Genomic DNA, 22,100 nt, shown 5'->3' on the forward strand with positions numbered 1-22,100 from the left:
AGACACCTAACGATATTTGTGTCTCTTCGTATAAACGTTTATTAAAAGGCTGAAAATGTCAATGTAGAAGTGTTTCACTTCAAATAATAGAGGAAAAGGTTGGGATTTTATAAAAGCCCAATGAAGAATACAATACAACTCATCAATAATCAAAAGGAAGTCAGCAATATGAACACACAGTAAAGATATTCACATAGATGTGTATGCAGTCATTTGAAGATTTTGACTAATTTCAAATTTCATTTACAACTACTCATCAAACATGCACTCTTCGTTCGCCGAATATGTGCCACGGTACATGTTAAGGCGGCAGAAAACAAAATTCCGTCGCAAAGACTCAGTTGATATCGAAACAATTGGATACCATGTAAGTGAATGAAAAAAATATACTAATCACGGTATGTGTTGTTACCGATTTTTAATAGTTGCTTTCAGACAGTTTTTATATAGAAATTGAAATTCAACTAGGCCAGATAAGAAAGGTAGAGGCCGTTGTAAATTGTTACCAATGCAACAGAATAAAATCTGATAAAGGCAAAGGTAATCAATATGAAATGAGTTGAAAAGTTTGCGTGAAAGAAATGAGACTAACATAATACCAAGTTTAAAAATTTAATTAATGGATTTCAGATTAACTAAAAATATAATATGAGGTACACGCTTGTAGTAATTAGAGATACCAATAATTCTGTGTATTATGTGTGTTTGGCCCTGTTTTGTATTATATGTATTAAAGTACTAATAGTTGGCTCGGAAAAAGTTATTTTTAAGTCATGTGTGGTCTTTTGGTGAGTATAATTATTTTGTAGTGTTTGTGCGTTTAAGACTATTTCAGTTGACAACTATTGTCTTGAGGTCCTTGGATATAGGGGAAAACAATCATCCTCAAGGCAGAATCGCGCAGGTGTTTGATTCGCTCGGTAGAGACCCCTTGCTTGTAACAGTACCTTTACATGATGACGCTGTGTACAAATCAAATAGCAGTAGGCCTGATACAAAGCAATGTAATTTGATATGCAATAATCTTGTTAATTCTATCATAGCATGTCTGGAGACACGTCAATGGTAAAAGAATTACATGATTGATAATGGTGATATATATAAAAAAAACTATAGAGAGAAGAAGAAAAAAAGACAACGAAGGTGAACATTATGTAGAAGGTGGAAAATTAGGATGACGATGTTTCCATTGTTGCGTTTGCAAATGCTAGACGGTACTCGGATGTTGAAGGAACACAAGGCAATCACGAAGTTACTTCCGGAATGAAAACAGTATAGACCATGAAATAAGCAATAGTTTATTCTGTTTTTATTGGTTTCGGAATCTGCTATGGATTATGGTTTGAAATTGCTTACTAACCATTGATACCTATTTAAATCAAAATGTGATTAATATTCTCCTACTGTTAAACAAGTAAAATAACATGTCAATCACGGAAAGAAACAATCAAATCAGCATTCTATGATAACTAATTTATTATACCACTGTGAATACAAGCTACTAATTTGCTACGTTTTCAACCAGATTTGTGTTATGTCGTGATCCTTCTGTGGTAGGGTGACAATGGGATGGAGTATGTAGGATGAAAATTTGATGTACACAGAACAATTCTTGATATAGTCCTTCCTATCGATGTAGTTTCAGCAGCTGTTGTTACGCACTATTCATTAAAAGTTGCTGATTCTTCTGCATAATCGTAACTTGTTGCTAAGTTTATAACTGATAATTCTTTATTTGTTTAATGAAAAATTTCCGAGTAATTGTGTTCGATACCCAGCTATGTGCGCATTGACGATGTCATTACTTACCAATTATTAGTTCTTCAATCTGTTCTTGACACTTTTTGAACGTCGAGTTAGTTTTGACAACTCCAGCAAAATGTGCCTAATCTCTAAATTCTAGTGTATGCATCATAAATAATGCTTCTCGCTTGTTTGAGTAAATCTTGTCTCTGCTTTCTTTCACGTTCATCAAGCGGTGGATTTATTTATATTGTTTGGTTCTCTATTTCCTCAGGCACTTCCATTTTATTTCCCTTTCTACAACTATAGGTCCAGTTTCAATTTAGAGCGACCGCTCCGGTGGCCTAGTGGTTAGAGCATCCGCCTCGGAAGCGGGGGTCGTGGGTTCGAGACCGGGCCGAGTCATACCAAAGACTTACAAAAATGGTTCTAACAGCTTCCTCGCCTGGCGCTCAGCACTAAGAGGTTAGTGTTAGGATTGGTCGGGATAATGTGACTGGGTGGTACATCATGTTACGTGTCTACGGCATGATGCCTCAGTTCTAAACATCATATAAACTGCCACACTCCAGATATCGTAGCGATGTTACTGAAATATACATGCATAAAATGAGTGGGAAAATATTGCTTAGAAGTTCTATTGAGCCCTTGTCTTAAACATTATTTCCCGAATCTCAACAAGTCAATCTGCTGCACCAGTTGAAATAATTGAAGCTGCTTTACACATTCATAATAACCGCATCACCATTTTAGCAGATCTTGTAGAATATCTTTATTTTGGCTAATAGATTTAGTTCACAAACCGCGAGTTTGATTCTCATGTAAGTTTTTCTTGTTATAAGTTTAACGCCATTTTTCAGCACTTGATAGGCTATCTATGGCTGCATGTATAATTGGTGGAAGAAGAACCCGGTAAGAACAACCGACTGGCAGGCAGGCATTGACAAGTGTTTCTGCACACCCACGTTGGTCGAGGCCGAGATTGAAGCCTATGCGGACAGAATTGTCATTGATAAGTGAAGACGAGCGCCTTAGATCACTCAGTCTCCAGGTTTCCCCACTATAATAAGTCAATCTCCGTAGAATAATTTTAATGATTTTAAAAGTAGAAGGAAATTGAAGATCATTATTTAACTGCTATTGAACAGATTAAAAGCGAAAGAGCTAGCACAATCTCAGAATGCCGTAAAACACGTTAGGAGAAGAGAAGAACTGATGATGACAAGAATGTTTTTGCATTGTTCTGTCATTAGTATGTTCACGGGACTTAATAAGTTGCACATTGAATTAGAGAAATAAAAAATCACTATAACATCACCAATATCACCTGTTGGAATCATGTTGTTGTTGTTGTTGTTGGGTATAACGCCATTTTTCAGCACACGATAGACTATACATGGCGGCCAGTATTAATGGTGGAGGAAGAACCCGGGAAATCCCCTGAAAGAACCACCGACCCTCGAGACGCTACTGGCAAGCTTTCTCACATACCCACATTGGCTGAATCCAAGACTCGAACCCACGCAGACAGAGGTGAGATGGCAGTGGTCCGTAACGGATAGCGCTTTAGACCACTCGGCCACTCGGGGCCCCTGGTAATCATGTAACAAATTAAGATACAAAAGATTGGTAATAATGTTTAATGAAACTAAGCTATACAACGGACGTGATTTAATATATATATATATATATATATATATATATATATATATATATATATATATATATATATATATATATATATATATATATATATATATATATATATATAAAATCAAATATGCTTCAGAACGCTTTGCTGGATGCAAGTAACATGCAATGATTGCTTTAGAAGATCATGCAATACAGATATAAACAAGTTTTCAGGATTATATACAATTGCTAAAATTATTTATGTGCAAAATGGTGACAATTCCATTACCCATATATTATTAGAAGTTATAAATTAACATAATGCTTATGCACTGAACACACGAAAACAGTCAGAATAGTCTAATGTAACTGAAAGAAGGAAATACATAATATGTGGAAGAAATTAATATTTTTGGAGTGGGAACCATATGACATGGTCCTACTGGCCAATTTAATTTATTGTGCACGGAATTCCATAGTAATAACACAATTTACCATTAAGCAAGACATTACTACAATAGCAATTAAGATTAGAATTGAAAAAGCTAATGACCTTGTATCTACTGGAAGCATCTCTGTTTTCGATTAATTTTATCGTAATTGAGCTGATGAGAAAGGATGATTATAGAGGACTAGGATAATCGAAGAGTATCACAGATAAACGACATAGTGTATGGAAAGAAGATGGAAGGCAATGGACAACTTATGTGAATTATGAGTGTACAAGGTTTCTTATGACTCATTTCTTAAATAATATGGACAATAATTCTTTCATACACGATTTAAGCGATCCCCATCGTTGTAAGTCAGACTTAAATTATGTTATACAACGTCCTGATTAGTAAGTAAAAATACAAAAACAATTTCCATCAATTTGTAGTGTTTCTTGGTGTGTATGATGCTTACATTTGCTGTTTCTGTTATTAATCGTTCTTTATCAACACAACATGTGTGTGTGTGTGTATTTGTGTGTGTGTGTTTGTGTGTGTGTTGTAATAATGTACCAAGCAGGAGGAAGTGGCATTCAGCCTGCGAAAACTAAGTTTTATGTCTGTTCTTGGACCTGTTCTCTTCATTCTGTACACTCAGTCACTCTCAAGTGTCATAGATCATCATGCAGTGTCTCACCAATTGTACGATGATGCCACCCAAATATACAAATCTTGCCACCCAAATGAAGTTGATGCTACCATCCAAGGTGTAGAGAGGTGCATTTCTGATGTGAAATCATGGATGACATGTAACAAGCTGCAGAAGAATAACGATACAACTGAGGCCATGCTGATGACAACACGAAGACTTTCTCATTCACATCCTTTACCTCAAACAATAAATATCAGCAACACCAACATTAAATTCACACAATCAGTACGAAACCTAGGTGTTGCTCTGGACAGTACTCTCACATTGCACCAACATGTCATGAACATCTGCAAGGCTGCATATCTTGAGCTGAGACGTTGATGCCACTAAAACACTTGTGTGTTCATTAGTACTTTCAAGACTGGACTATTGTAACTCAGTTCTGTCTGGTTCATCTCAATATCTACTCCAAAACGTTCAAAACACAGCTGCTCGGATCACACTTAGAGTACCACGATCAGAGCACACCTACCCGCTGCTCTGCACCCTACACTGGCTATCCATTCGATCCAGAATCAAACACAAAATTTGTTCTGCATGCTACGTTTCACTGATGGACTTACTTACCTACCCGACCTCACCCATATGTACACACCAGCAAAATACTTATGCTCCTCGTCTGACAATTGTATACTCATTATTCCCACTATGAAAACAAAGTCATATGGACAGCGTTCTTTTGCATATCAGGGCCCAGAAACGTGGACTGAATTGCCCACTGAAATTAGACACAAAGACAGAGTGATCACATTCAAGAGGGCTCTGAAAACTCACTTATTTCGACTGCAAGAACAAACTTAAAGATCTAATAATGTTTCGTACCTTAAATATTCTCAGCATGTTTTTTTTAAAAATTTCTAATTTCATGGTGTTTGATTTTGTAATCATATCATTATATGCTTTTTATCTTAGAGGTGTTGTATAATGTTGTAAAGCGCTTAGAGCTTCTAAAGATTAGGCGCTATACAAAGTCCTCATTATTGTTGTTGTTGTTATTATTATTATTATTATTATTATTAATTATGAAAAATTGAATTCTTGTTGTCTTTTTGTTATAAGAAAGTGGATCGCCGCCATTGCAAATACTATAGCTTTGATGATTCTTACGTTTGATACTCCAGGATGAGCATGCAGTGCGTTTTGATAGATGCATAGAGAGTGGACAAAGAGATCGAAACAAAATTCATTTCAAGAATGGAACAAGTTTAGAGATAATAGCAGTTCTACAAAAGAGATTTATTCAATAAGTTTTCAATTATTGCAACAGTGTACAGAAGCCAATAAGCTTTTACTAGATTAACAACTAGGTTACATAAATTAATGACGTTCATTTAATATCGTTTGATTTGAGAGGTACATCTTATTTTGTAGAGGTCTCAAAATAGCTAAAGCACAACAATATATACCCTTCAAATCAACAGAGACTACAATGGTGATGCCCACGAGAAGTTCAATTGTTTTGCTTCAGATGATCAGGCAGAGATTCAAAACAATCGGTGCGTTGTCGTCAAACGCAATGTAATTAATGCATTTTTGGGGGTGATCATTGCTTGAGCACAATCTGATGGACACTGAACAAAAATAGATTCAATAACATCCTTAACATTATCATCTCTTCATCTTTACTTTACAAGACTTACTATAGACAGCAGTTAAACAAAGACGAAAAGATGCTTCTGATGAAGGAACACTAGAGATACTTTGTAGTTTTCGATTGTGGGAATGTTGATGTTGATCAAAGTTAACAACTATCCTGAGAAGGTCATCTTTTGGTGGTAGACAATTCGAAACATTAGTTTTATTTGATTGATCAAAATTACAACTCTGTGACCAAACATTGTGAAATGATACGCATTGTTTGGAACTTTGTATTAATAGAGTGAAAACAATTGTCGTTGAAAATTATGTGCCAGGACAGATTGTCAATCCGTTGAAACAGAAAAAAAACTTTAAATGTAATTTTAGTTTTCCTAACATTACAATGTTTTCACAAGTCCATACAGTAGTAATATACGGTATTTACGCGTCCAGATAATATTATTGCAAGATGTTCTCGTGCTTATTTTATCCACTACGTAACATATATTATCATGAGAACATACTTTCTTCGTTTGATGTAATGCAATTCGTGAACGGTGAATGTCTTGAGAAAAAGAATAATTTGATTAATTTCGTTATATTCCAATAAACTATTTTGCTACATTATGAATTTTAACTTTTGTTTGATCACATATAATTTAATTCCTTTGCAAATTTTCTTTTCATCGTCATGAGACCCTAATGGAAGCTATGTCGGCATCGAAACACAAAATTGGCTTACTGATGTACTGATGGGCATGCGCAAGAATTTGTCAGGAGGGATTGGGGATAAGTCAAAATGAAGGGATATATTTTATTCTGCACAATGAACTTTCTCTAATTCCGGGGAGCTAGGTCGGGTACTTTGATGTTCTAACTAGTTCTTTCTTGAATACACCATCATCTTTTCTTTAACAAGAATCATTTCATTTAGAAATACGATATTACCTTAATACCCCCATATGCAGCCCACAACCTGTAGCGTCATCGTCATAAAACTTGACTCCATGCCTTACCTATTCAATATAATTTAATATTGTCCCCAAAGGTGCTTCAATTCATAATTCTTTGAAAGTTTTGATTGAGTCATTATCATAAAATGTTTAATAGACTAAGGCAAAAACAGGGATATATAACTATATGCATATACGGATAATATTATATGCTGTCTTTTGTAGTTCTAGTATAAGAAATGAACAAGTATAATTCTTAAATTCTTAGTGTGATGGAAGACAGCTATCTCAATTTTTATTTGGCACGCAGCTACTTTTCAATCAATGACCTTTTCAGCACAAATTATGACAAAGTAAAGTCATTGTGAGTTGAAAACATTTCTCAATAGCGAGACTTTAAAGGAGAGTAATCTATGTAGTAAATCCACGATTTCCAAAATTAAATTATTTTGCTTGCTTTCTATGCTGTCTAATATAATTTGGGGAAATATGCTCATGTTTCGTAGTTGTAGGATATGTAGGATCAGGGGATACATGTGATATATTTATTTACACAACAACTGGGATATTTAATTCTGATGGCACATCTGGGTATGATCGAAAGGTCAAACCATATTTGCGTATCGTTGCTTGGCCCACATAAAGGGAGGTCACTCTCTGGTGCGACTGAGACCTGCTGCAATCGTATGATAGAAAACAAGTTTGACTTTGAAGCTGCTTCGAGGGGATAAATAGGAATAAACGTAACATCTGTATTTTGTCCGGTTCGATATTCTACATCATTAAATCCTTAAGTAATTTCCTTATAAATGCCGATTTGATGTATTCATGAGATGACAGTAAGAATATTGCGTGCAGCCATACTTTTCGACGATACATCAAATGACCGGTTCCAAACACTAAATTCGTCTAATTTCCAATGTGTGTGAAATTTATCTTGTTTGTTGTACATTTTGTCATTCTTTTATACAATAACACACATATATTGAACATGTATTATCTTACTCTTCATTGTGATGCTTGCCATTACAGTTTCAGTGTTGTAACAATAATTGGTAGGCCTACTTGTTGACTCCTTAGAGCATGCCTAGCGACCGTGTTTACGACTTAAAAGAGTTTGATATTTAACATATAAGAGATGTTATGAAAATGCTTTTTATTTTTTAATGCTTGAGTGTTATCCAATAGGCAATGCTGATTAAATTGTACGATTACTCCCACATTTTATGACTGACTGTAGAATATAAATTTGGCACAAGTTGATCTGTTCAGGGCGCCGGACAAGCAATAATTGGCCAGAATTATAGGACATGATTAATTTCAAAGATTTCAAAAAGGATCGAAATTGGAAATATCGTAGATGGTTGTGGGTAGATATGGCTTCCATGATCATCAATCTCCAGCAAAATTAGTACTGTATCATGCAATAGTTATCAGCAGAAATGAGCTAAATAAGACTAAAATGCTAATAATAGATATAACAAAAAATGCAAGTCAATTAGCTTCTTTTTCTTTATCATCAATAGTAAAACTGATATGACATCATTATTACGAAAATATGAGTCAAGTAAATTCCATCAAATTCAATTTACTGCTATTCATCCCGGCCTCATGAAATGTAATATAGTTCCACACAAAGCAGAGACGGCTCTAACTCACCAAACAAAGAAGTTGATGTATATTTTAAAATATTTACACTGTATGCCATCCATGCCTTGTTGAACTGATATCGTAGCGTTATGAAAGCCAGTATAAGATTGTCTATGTGTACATTACATAAGACTTTATACTGATATTTTATAGCTCTTTTCTTGTTGGTAAGCATTTTATGATATTTATACTCAATCAAGCCAACAAGATATCACATGATCACTATTTTGGTCATTACGAAACTCTGTAAGTTATGGATGGAATTAAGTTCTATGTCGGTGGCGATACAAATCAAGGGTTACAACAAGAACATATTAAGACACTGGTGATGAACTCCGCCCCGGATTCTTCAAATCAAACCTGTGTAGTATATCAATATGTCAAATGATTTTCGCTTAGCACATCCCGCCCAAATCCGCAAAACATCCTTCAGAGACCTGGGAGTACATCAGTTAAGGACTAATTTCAGGTCAGGGTCGAAATTGTTTTCATTTCGAAACTGATATCAATGAAACGGAGCTTTGCAAGAGAAGTTTAAATTGTGATACTACAAAATTTCAAATGAGAACTGTAAAGAAATTGTCGAGTATAAACATAATAACCAACAGATATATTTTCTCGAATCATATGACAGTCACGAGATGCACGACATCAAATTAGCAGAGTAACTGTGTTCGCACGGTGATCAATGTATTTAGTTGATAACACATGCATGTATTCATATACGCATTATCACCTTGCTATACGTGAACACCTTGCCATGTTCAGGAAATTCAAATTACATTACTTTCCTTCTTTTATTCTTTTTCTAATCATCGACAATCTCTCCTGAACATCATTGTGATGAGATCATGTTCAATTAATATAATTTCTATTTCGTTTTTATCCTTGCTACACAAGAGTGCCAAATAAAGTGTATTGTTCTACAATCTGAAATCACCAAGTTGTACTTTTGCACAATCAAACTATGTTTATATTTTAAAATGTCTACTACCAAAATATGACCCATGTGGCTCAGTTACCTTAATTTCAAGTATCAAAAAATCGTACAAACTGTTAGATTTACTAAAGATAATTGTGTCGTATCTCCTAAAGAGAATAATTTTGAGTCGATTGTTTTCAATGTCAACTTGACCATCTAACAAAATAATTTTATATCCTGTGGGTCAACATTTTAGTATCCATTGATTTGAGAGAGGATGCATTGTTGCGCGCTGGCTAATTTAAGATCTCTACCAAGTGGTATATATATATATATATATATATATATATATATATATATATATATATATATATATATATATATATATATATATATATATATATATATATATATATATATATATATATATATATATATATATATATATATATATATTGTTGCTTAATTGTAAAACACTCCATCGGGCATTTAAGAAGACTTCGAAGGTTTCTTCTTTATAAAAGTAGTTCTCAACGCGTGGACACCATGACTGTAATGACCTCGGACAGCCAGACTGAGGTAGAAAAATAGGATGAGCAATGCAGCTATATTTCTCGGTCATGTGGGTGAGAATGACAACTATTATCATTAAATAACTGTTAGTTATATTAGTAGTTGTAATAGTCTAAGAAATATTAGTATCAGTACTAGGAGCATGTGTGGTTTGGTTCAGGTCCTGGACGTCGTATTACAAGGAGCTGTTTGTTAATTCTATATTTGAGCCAACGGTGCATGGAAGTCTGTCTACTTTACCAGATGTTGCTCGTGTCATAACCCTCATTTTAGATCGGACAGTGTGCTAATCCAATCAATTTTACTGACACATTTTGTTCATCATCTGTATCAGAAGTTCATTAACGAAGCACAGCTGGCCAGATGTCAAATGGCTGCACCATATAAAACCCAACTATCCGATCTGCTTACTTCACAGATACCACGAAGCTGAATAATCCATGGTGGAAGGGAAATAAAAGGCACCAAGAAAGACTTCACTTTACACTTTTCTATTTTCTAACAAGTTTTAGTTATCTTCATTATTGAAACTGTAATTTCACTGTTTTCATGTATGTCTGTCTTAACCGTCATGTCTTAAGTTATACTGCTTGATAATGAGTATCTCGTGTCTCCACAAGGAAATTGTTCGACTCTATTATTACTGACTCAAAACATTAGTAATCTCAGCAAATCCAGCATAACTGCAGTTAGACGAAAAATAACTGCAAATATACCTCAACAACTACCTCCATCACCTCTCTCACTCTCTCTCCGTGCTACCTACAATTGAAAACCTCTAATACTTAAATCTACTTTATGATTTAAGAGCTTTTTGTAATACGAGCTGAATTAATGGGTGGGCGAGTGTAATATGGTTAAATATTACGTAGTGTAGGTAATGTTTAAAGTTGAATATTATTGAAAACGTCATTTAAACGTTAGGGTACTTTGTGTTTTCTGAAAATGTATTTATTTGAGCTAAAATAGGCATTAAGATATTATATTTTATGCGCCATAGATCACGGCATTTTGATAGTATTGTCTTCTGCATTGAAATTATCCTGTTGTTTGAAGACTGAAAAAGACGCAACGAGCGTTACCGCTTTATATACATTGGTTCTTCCGTACAACGCAGCTGGCAAACATATCGATTCCAAGTAATGGTGGCTGCCATATTTATCTTCTTCCAGTCAACCGGGCCCCTTAATTGACAGTCATATTATCAGAAAACACGTTACTCGATGGCTAGCAAGCTTTCCATATTGAAAGTACTGCTATGATAGGCACTGCTAATAGCAAGGAGAAATACAAACCCATCTGGGGGCCCCGAGTGGCCGAATGGTCTAAAGCGCTCTCCGTTACGGATCACTGCCATCTCACCTCTGTCTGCGTGGGTTCGAGTCCAGGATTCGGCCAATGTGGTTAAGTGAGAAAGCTTGCCAGCAGCTTCTCGTGGGTCGGTGGTTCTTCCCGGGGTTTTACCGGGTTCTTCCTCCACCATTAATACTAGCCTATCCTGTGCTGAAAAATGGCGTTAAACCGCACAACAACAACAACAACAAACCCACCTGAAATGCATATTGTAAAATGGCTGATTCGATTGTTTACATTTTGCTTCTATTCGTCACACCTTTTTCGGCATTTGCTTCTGCAAGCCTTAATTCGCCAAAGTTTGTATCTTCGGGTCTCAGCAGTCTTTCGTTTTAATACCCGTCTTATGATAATGAAAAATAAACCTTTTATGTTGCATAAATGGGACGTATAATGAATTTTTTTTCAAATATGCATTGTGATGACTAATTATTCGGGGAGGGAGAGGGATATGCCATTTTAACACTGGACTGAAGAAATTACCTTTTGTCCTTGTAGAGACATCGGGGATGTATAAACCAGGATACAATGAGGCAGCTTATTGTGGCTGTTTGTCTACATAAAGAGAAAATGTTGCACCAAAATCATGGAATTCATACATTTTACATAGTATTCTGTTGTAAATATGCATACTTGAGTACCTCGTGTTTTTATGATATGTAGCTGTAACCCCTTGTTCGTGTTTTCGTAATGTACTGTAACTTGGCCTTCCTTTTGGGGAGATCAGGCATGATTCTTACGACCTCGCAGGTATCACACCATTATTATCTCCTTAATGGAGTTAATCTCTGTCCCACTATTTTGTTGTTGTACCTAATAGTGTAAGAATGTGTTAATATCTACGAGGCATCTAATGTTTTGATCAGTTTGTTATTTAATTAGTTAAATTTAAAGCATATTTCAGTACTGTATTCTGTTTCCAGTAGAACAGAAGAAGAAAAAAAGAAAGAAAAAATACCGGAACCCCAAAGAGGCAGAATCAGGAGAGGCCCTACGCGGATGTTCCCATTATTGCATCCCCCACAAGGGTTCTACCTCCCGGCCCTCCTAAAGATCCCCCTCCGGTTTCCAGGGCGTAGGTGTCAGTACAGAATTTTCCTCATTTCTTGAGGACCTCTAAGCTCATTGCAAGTCATGTTTATTTTATTTGTGTGTAATACATTTTTTGCATCCCCTCATATTTATCATGCCATTGATTGGTTAAACAGTTATTGTTTTAGTGCATCTCAGTATAATAATGTTTTTAATCAGTGTAATTCCCGCACAAGTGACATGGAAAACCGATTGAATTAAATGTTTCTTGATATATAAGTGTTTTGTCAACCATGATGTACTCAATATTTATAAATGACTTGCTGTTACAGTTAGAAAGTCGTGGATTTGGAGCAAAGATTGGATCCATAACTGTGGGAAATCACCCCTAGCTGATGACATTTCACTTTTGGCTATATATCCTAGCAATCTGTAAATGCTATTAGATATAGCATAAGCCTACAGTAATAAGTGGCGATTAGATCTTAGTGTCACGAAATCATACATTATCATTTTTGGACCCCAAGACAATAATTATGTCAATATGAAATGGTTTCTTGGGCCATCATGTTTTCCCGTTACTGATTCGGCAACGCTTCTGGGATACTTGATTAACTCAACGCTGCCGTCGCATTACGCAATACTCGATGAATGCAAGAAAGGAAAAAAGTCTTTTCACCACCTGTTTTGTTTTGGCATTAAAATGAATGGTTTAATTCCGTTGGTTGCCGCAAACGTATCAAAAAGGTAATTTTCCTTCAATGTTTTATGGAAGTTAATTATGGTGTAATATTTCAAAAACTGACCTCTCTCAATGGGATGAAACTCTGAGTCATTTTGCCAAAATGTTCAAGGTTTCCCAACATGTACAAGATCGGACATGCTAGGATGGACATCAGCTCAGTCTGAAATTGATAGAAGAAAATTGATGTTTTTACAGAGATTGTATTTGATGCCTTTTAACCTCAGTCTGAAATTGATAGAAGAAAATTGATGTTTTTTCAGAGATTGTGTTTGATGCCTTATAACGTACATACCAAAATTCCAGATAAACAAAACTGGAAAGAAATTGTAAGGCCAAAACTTGCTGGTCTTGAAAATAATATCTGGAGAGTCTAATCAAGCAGATTTTGATAGATTCTCTTCTGATACACGAATATTTACGGCGGTCGGCTAAAACCAGACAGCACATGGAGGTATATAAACATAAAGCTACACTATGGGTTGCTGTTCCTTTAACACAGCTCGATGCATGTATTAGATGTGGGAATGTTTATACAGACTTGATACTTCATTGTGTGATTGCCTGTCCTTATATGTCGAATTTCAGAAACTCATTCTTGGATTTCCTTACTGAGAAATTTCCACGAAGCCTGTACATTATGTTATTTAATGCAGAAGATGAGCTGCAACTACAATATCTTCCAGGTAAAAGGTTACCATCAGGTGTAATCGACAAAGAAAACAAACTCCAAACTGTTCGCCTTGTATGCAAAATACCTTGTCTTGCAGTGTGTGGCTATCTTCTGCAAATATAGTACTTAAACTTGCAACTTATGCAGTTGAGGAACACTTTAGTTATTTATAAGCTGTAAGAATTTTGTATTCTAATATTCATTGTTTGTACTTATTTATTGATTGTAATCAGATGATTTATTGTTATAGCATGCAATCTTCTATTGAAGAAAATACAGATGATGATGATCCAAGGATATGTGCTTATTTCACCGTGTGCTATATAGGCATCAGTTTATAATTATAATTTGAGGAATAAATGTTGCATTTTGAGAAAAGAATGCATTGGGATTATGCAATGTGCTAAATTAAGTTTGCATGGGGACTTCGATTCTAGCTTTGATTGAATTATATATGGACATAAACACGTTTTGAATCCTGTTTCTAATGAGTTATAACTCCGTAACCTGTTTGATTATATGTTATAGAGATTTGTGTTAAACCAAATGATGATGATAATGACGATGATGATGCGATGATGACTATATGTCGAGAACGTCGATAGTTACCGTATATAATAATTGTTATATTCCACTTCCATCAAGTTGACAGGGTAAAAATGTTTTTAAGGTTTCACGGGTGCTCCTGGTCCTTCTGGTCCAAAGGTTGACCCAGGTCTTCCTGGTCCTTCTGGTCAAAAGGGTGACAGAGGTCTTCCTGGTCCTTCTGGTCAAAAGGGTGACCCAGGTCTTCCTGGTCCTTCTGGTCAAAAGGGTGACAGAGGTCTTCCTGGTCCTTCTGGTCAAAAGGGTGACCCAGGTCTTCCTGGTCCTTCTGGTCAAAAGGGTGACCCAGGTCTTCCTGGTCCTTCTGGTCAAAAGGGTGACAGAGGTCTTCCTGGTCCTTCTGGTCAAAAGGGTGACAGAGGTCTTCCTGGTCCTTCTGGTCAAAAGGGTGACCCAGGTATTCCTGGTCCTTCTGGTCAAAAGGGTGACAGAGGTCTTCCTGGTCCTTCTGGTCAAAAGGGTGACCCAGGTCTTCCTGGTCCTTCTGGTCAAAAGGGTGACCCAGGTCTTCCTGGTCCTTTTGGTCAAAAGGGTGACAGAGGTCTTCCTGGTCCTTCTGGTCAAAAGGGTGACCCAGGTATTCCTGGTCCTTCTGGTCAAAAGGGTGATCCAGGTCTTCATGGACCTCCAGGTGCACCTGTTCTTCGTGGGTCCCTTGTTCAAAGTGTTTAATCCTAGACCTGGCTCAAGACAGATTCCTCCAACTCCTTGATCTTCTACTGTAACAATTGATACTGATACAATTACTATTCCACCTACTACACTCATCAGAATAATGAAACTGACTTTAGAAGAGATAAATGAAAATGACATATTTTTTGATCTTGTGAGTAGATTGTCAATAATAATTAGAAAAGTTATTTTTACACGGTTTATCATGCCTGTGTTGATGTAAATAGTGTTTAAACCTAATCAACTTCCACTGGATCTATTTTGTACAAATAAACAATTGATATGAAAGAGCGAATACATCTGGACCACGATTTTAAGCTTTCATTACTGCAATAATGTATACCTCCACGCTTATGTCCCTATCATAACATTAAAAATCGATTGTCAAAATATTTGGAATATTTGAATAGAACTAAACTTCTGGATCTCAATATTGTGTTCGTCCGTATTATCTTTTCTTTCTTTTGCCTTTTTTCGTTTTATCCTTTCTACATTCTGTTCCATGTTTATCGTTTGGTTAAAAGTAAAATTTTGTAAAAATGATTATTACTAGAAACATTATTTGTATCTAAAAAGTACTAAAATCATACTTTATGGTTTCAAGTCAGTTTTCTTCTGGAACAGATTGGTATTAAGAGCTGTGAATAAAATAGTACACCATCCTATAGACATACCCTGGCAAGCAATATCACTCGTCCCTGCGATCAATTCTTCCAGGAACTTTATGACATATACAAACAATCAAACGACCGCATACGTATTCACAGAGTTTGGAATACTAGTTTATTTAGGGCACAGTCTAGGTTTCACTTCTGAATACATTTTAAGAAGCATATCCCTTCCACCATTTAAAGGAACAATGATTTTATAACAATATGCAATACTATTTCTCTCGCTCTCTCTACTTATGAAAATACATGTAACTTTATTCGGTCTTTTCTCATCAACTATGAAGATGATACACTGTGTAAGGTCGGGAACCCTAAACCAAACTACGTAAACTCAGTATTATTGCAGATTGCTTTACGTTTTCATCTGAGAAAAACAACGTCACTTATGTGATGTCATTTGAACATGTATATCGATTGGCACCAAACACAACGACCTGAGAAATGTGGGAAACAATTGGTCGACTTCAGATCAAAGCTATGAAATGCACCTGAAATTGTTTTTGATATCAAAGGTGTGAAGTGAAATTTGTTTATTTGAACCAAATGTTGGATAATTGAGTGTTAGATACGATTTAAATATAATAATTACCAAGAATATGTTCAAAATAAATTTCGGCAAGAGGTTTTTCAGGAGAAAAATATCAGCATTCATAAACTCTCCAAACATATCTGCTTTCTGGAATAGCCGGAATATTCTCTCCTCCTGAATTGGACTGGCAGACATAGATGTAAAGATGTTCAAGGAATCCATGATCCTCACAACTTTCTAAAACACACACGCACACACGCACGCACGCACGCACAGATGAACACAGAGACACACACGCAAGCGCGGTAACCTTGTCATAAATTACAATTACTAATAGGTTAAAACATACATTTTTGCTAACGAACATCACTCGCTTTTCTGTTCTACAGCCTGTTCTGTGTTAATAAAAAAAGTCTTCAGCAACAAACCTGAAGGGTACGCGGATTTATCTGGTCTGTCTGTTTTTTGTTTACCCAAACGTCTTAGCACTGTGGTCTTCGTTTTTTGTCACACCACAACATCTGCGAAATCCATTGCATATTATGTAAACACCTGATAACCAGTTTCAATTAACTTGCGATCTTTCACTAGACTACTCCACCCGCTAGAATTCTATTACGCAACAAAACCAGAGTGAGAACCACACTAAAACCGAAGGGAAATAAGACTGCTGGTTCGTGCCAAAATTGTTGAAGAGGTGTTCCTAACTGGTACTTCATGTTTATCACATATCCAGAAACTCTATCACAAATCCAAAAAGTATAGAGTTTTTCGAATGAATTCTAATCTTGAAAATGCTAATGCTAATGTCACGAATATGTTTAATGTATCACAATTATATAATCCAAAATATCCTTAAATTAATTCGCCATAATGCCAAAAATAGTGATCTAGTCCGCTGTTAATAATGAACACTTTGTAATTCCAGTGAACAATTGAAATAAATAAATCCTCTCAAACTAAACTAAACAAAAAACTATGACTGGTTCTATTTCAGATGTTAAGGTAAAAATAAGTAATTCCAATTTAATCAACCTTAGTATAAAAACTACAACACAATTTGAGAAACAGGATGAGTGAGATAAGTACATTTCCAGAATATTCCTAGTTATAAACAATTTTAATAAATCTCCACTACTCTGTCATCTTAATAGTCATCTTCATCAAAATGTAGCCAAATGGGATTTTTCCTTACGAAATCCTAAGATCAGAGTTAAGGCTGTATCTAGAACTTGAACATAGTAAGCATGTTGATTGATCCTACATAAGATTAGACATGTACGACCAACTTCTGCCCTCAATTATGGATAAGTTTCAATCACACAATAATTAAATATACATACATATAATAATCAACAAAAGCCAGTACACAATACAAATTAAATATACGTCCAAACCGCTTTCATTAGACTGACCACTATTGCAAGGAATCGTATGATCTTCAGTGGAAACCAGTGGGTGGCTCGGTCAACCAAGCAAAAGACAGTTTTAGATTACTGTTTGTTTTCAGAGTTGTTCAATTGAATCTCTTTTGGATTTATACCAGTGTGTTGAGCACGTAGATCTGGTTAATGTTGACCTTCCTGATGTAAAATCATTATTTTCTTTCCTCCAAAGTTCCAGTAAACGGTACTACACTCTGGTTAGGAGGATAGTGGCGAAGGTCTTTTCCGAACAGTACATAAGGTAATGCCAGTGTAAGTGAAGACTGGTTAGCTGCCCTTGCCTTAGTAGAAGAGCAGGATAATACCCTGTTTCCAATCATCAGGGATGTCGTCAGTCTCCTACACAGAATTAAATACAAAAACTTGGTTTGCCAGGCTTTCGTCAATATGTCGGTGATGCCACAGATCACGTTGTTCTTCCGAATTTTTAATTTCTTTAGTACTAAATCAGCTTCGATCATAATTGGCCTACCAATCTATGGGATGATGCAGCTAGATTGACAGCGTCGTCATGTTTGTGAACTGGGGTGGCTGTGCGACTGCCTTTCAGCCAGAAGTAGTGATCCCTCCATCGCTTTAGCTTTTTCTGTAACATTAAATCAGCCGAATCTTCAACAGGGCTATATAATAATCCAGAAAATGACTTACTGAGATTCCTATAACCAGCAAATATGTTTCTGTTATAACCTCTGGCTAAGGCCTCCCCTGCCTCCGGCACACTTTGTTAGCAGTTAAATTTTATTCATCGAATGCTAACTTGGTTGATAAATTTGATGAGACTGGAATAAGTTGTTGTCATCCTGAAGACTGGCAGCTCTACTGGATTAATAAATCCAATTCTTATGGGAGATATGCGCATGCACCGGATTATTCGAAGTTGGACAACAGAGACTGTCTTAAACTTGACGTCTACAATGATATGATCCATTTTCTCGCATATCCATCCGTCATTAGAAATTCATAAATTATGTCTGGTAGCCCTTACTAGGAGCCACAAAGTTTTCGGCGGACAACATTCAAGTAGTCTGTGTAGTTTTCCACACCTATTTTGTCGAATCATGTGTCGTAATGGCGTCCGTCTTGTGCTGGAAACTGCATTAAAGACTCCAAGGCATAAAATAAGCTTGTTTAGTTACACCATATGCATTGTGACCTCCAATATCTGATAGGAACTGTCTGTCTCCATGTAAGAAGGCTTCGATGGTTTGCACATATGACACAATTAGGTTCATGCTTTATATTTTTACCTAAAATTGACTCACATTATGATGTTGTTGCCCGACTGCCATCCTCACAGACTATTAGGACCGAAATCTGACACTGCATCTCCTGCGACGTCATTATTGTAATGCTCATGTCTGCATAACTGCAGTGTCACATTCTAGTAGTGTTCTGACAGTTAATGCCTCAATACATAGAAAATGCTTTCGTTCATGTGGCACCTTCACAGTTTTCACTTTTGACAGCATTAAACACTTATCAGAACCGATCCGTTGCAGGCCAGCCGGTGCACTGTTTGTTTCCCCGCGCGACTAGCGAGGGTGGACGATGTTCTCTTTTGTGAAAATCAGATAATGAGACTACAGTGGTACAGAGCTTGTGAACATGAATAGGAGGGAACATTTGTGTTTTGACGACTTTGAAGATGTTCACGTAGAGCAAGATCTCAAGCTCTTATATCAGTAACTCCTGCTTGAGGAATTAGTGGTATTGATCCTAGAACTGGGCATTCAAAGAACACATTTACATATATATTTGTTACCCAGCTAGAATCAATCGGATTATAACAAATATAACTTCTGTTGTGTTATGAGAGGTTTTTTTAATGTTGGCGCAGTGTGTGAACATTTACAGACTATATCTCATTCATACGAATATTTGTGTGTGTCTTTGACCTGGAATTATACTCATTGTTGAATGCTGACTTCTGACCTAAGGAGATACTCACTCGCTCGTTTATATTTCGTCGGTCCTGATGCTAAATTTGATTTTAATCCCACACAAAGTCCTTCAAAAGTTCTTCAACAGAAACAAAATAGAAATGCAAAATGTTCAATGTAACAGGGGCCATAAATCCATTCAATGTTTGACAGAAATCGGCAAACATTGTAATTGACCTCCATAGTTTTGCAAATGTACACTGGATTCAAAATTAAAAAGGTCAAAATTTAAATAAATGATATACCCTGATATTCCTATCGTGCATTTGTTGTTTTAAAAAGAGAAATGTCCCATTTGGGGTGGGGTGCAAAGAGACAATTTATTTTCTTGATTGTAATATCCGATTTGTTGTAGTTGATTTGGATTTGAAAGTACTTACCAATAACTCTGATGTGCACTTTATTAGATTTTAAAAGTGTGTAAATATTTATGCATACAGTTAAAGTCAATTTCTGTATTTCAAGAACAGTCCAAATACTATGTGCTCTTTGAAGTACTTTACCCAGCATACAGAAACGTTCACTTTCAACAGCTGTCTACTTTGGGCAATACGGAATGTTCCTAATCATGATAACAAGAAATGTCAGTCTGAGTAGATGAAAGACATATGCGTGTTAACTTTTTTATGTTATAGTTCTTGAGGAAACAACTTTTTCGTTTGCATTCCCCACATTCAATGGTGCTCCATAACTCTGGAGGTGAACTTTAATGCAAACCTCAAATAATTTCTGAATTTGATCGATGAAGTCCTTACAAAGATACTGAGCAGAAATTAAAGTAGAAAACAAAAGTTTAAAACCAAACAGAAAAGGCTATTATATTAAACATATAATGCTAGGAAAGTAAAACCTGACTTTGATCTATGTTGGTGTGTATATAGCGCGTACCGATGTATAACATGCACCCAGTGTTTTACACAGAAAGTCGAAAACCACACTTTTGCCATATAAATTGTCTGTGATATAATACGTTTGAAAATATTGATAATTTTGCTCCGTTTTTGTGTGTGACCATAGTCGGTCACTTTAGTAGCGTACTCATCAACAGTTCTTAAATGACGTTCGATTTGTTCTTGATTATCTAAAACCTCATACAAATCTCATTTCAATCCATTAAGGCCTGCACACGTGATTGAGTAGAAGTGTTATTTATGATGGACGTAATTGGATAGGATGAAACTTGACATGATGTGATGTTAGGGCATAGACAGACATGGATAATGCTATTTATGTTAAGGTGGAGAAAGACATGATTAACGCTATTGATGTTAGGGGCCAGACTGATAAGGATAATGTTACTCATATTAAGGTATAGACTGATATGGATAATACTAACCATGTTAGGGGACAGACAGACATGGATAATGCTATTGATGTAGGGTGGAGAAAGACATGATTAACGCTGTTGATGTTAGGGACCAGACTGATAAGGATAATGTTATTCATATTAAGGTATAGACTGATATGGATAATGCTATTCATGTTAGGGACAGACAAATATGGATAATGCTGTTGATTTTAGGGGATAGACAAACACGGATAATACTATTTGTGTGAGGGGATAGACCGACTCAGATAATACTATTCATATTAGTGGATAGACACACATAGCTAGTACCATTCATTCTAGAGATATACATGTATACTGTTATTTATGCTAGTCTATTAACAGAGTTACATAATCATATATACCCAATACATTAATGAGGGTATAAATATCTATCTCACCTACAGAGAGTTGTGTCCCTTGCAGCCTGAACGTTTAATAATTTGGCCACCTGTGGCCTTGATGTTAGATCTTAGCCTATTTTTAATAAAGCATGATATGAATGTCATTCTGTAAATGCTGCTAATTACTGGGTGAAGGTCCAAAGCAATGCAGTCATTTTAAACAAATTAGTTGATGAAAATATATAACAAGGAGCAAAGCAGACATCACGCATTACTCCTAATATGCAATGATGTAATAGTTTGATTTCTTATTATAAACACACACCCAAATATTTCAAATATTCAGTCTGGCAAGCTAATCCACAGATTAAGTTCCTGGAAAACAAGTTGTAACTGTAATCATTTATGTGAGGTGAAAATGTCAGAGGCACAAAAATTAAATGTGGTGAAACTATTGCACGTGTTATGGTTGTTGTTACTATTTCTGTCTCACTTTCAAAAGCAAACAAGAGCTAGGGATAACTTTAGGTCATGGAAGTTGAAACGTCATTGATAGAAAGGACCTTAAATTA

General features: G+C 35.8%; 1 protein-coding gene across 1 annotated transcript in view; it reads left to right on the plus strand.

Moving 5' to 3' along the window:
* The first annotated feature begins 262 nt into the window (after nt 1-262).
* The window catches only part of LOC149778520 (uncharacterized), a 98,518-nt gene continuing 76,680 nt past the window's right edge, over nt 263-22,100 (plus strand). Inside the window, exons 1-4 of the mRNA XM_089938351.1 lie at nt 263-367; nt 6,226-6,279; nt 12,521-12,575; nt 14,665-15,264. Coding sequence (XP_089794477.1) covers nt 263-367; nt 6,226-6,279; nt 12,521-12,575; nt 14,665-15,264 — 814 coding nt within the window. The remainder of the gene's footprint in view (nt 368-6,225; nt 6,280-12,520; nt 12,576-14,664; nt 15,265-22,100) is intronic.

The sequence above is a fragment of the Sinohyriopsis cumingii genome, chromosome 17 (genome assembly GCF_028554795.1).
Source record: "Sinohyriopsis cumingii isolate HCF-2022 chromosome 17, ASM2855479v2, whole genome shotgun sequence".
In the NCBI taxonomy this organism is placed as follows: Eukaryota; Metazoa; Mollusca; class Bivalvia; order Unionida; family Unionidae; genus Sinohyriopsis; species Sinohyriopsis cumingii.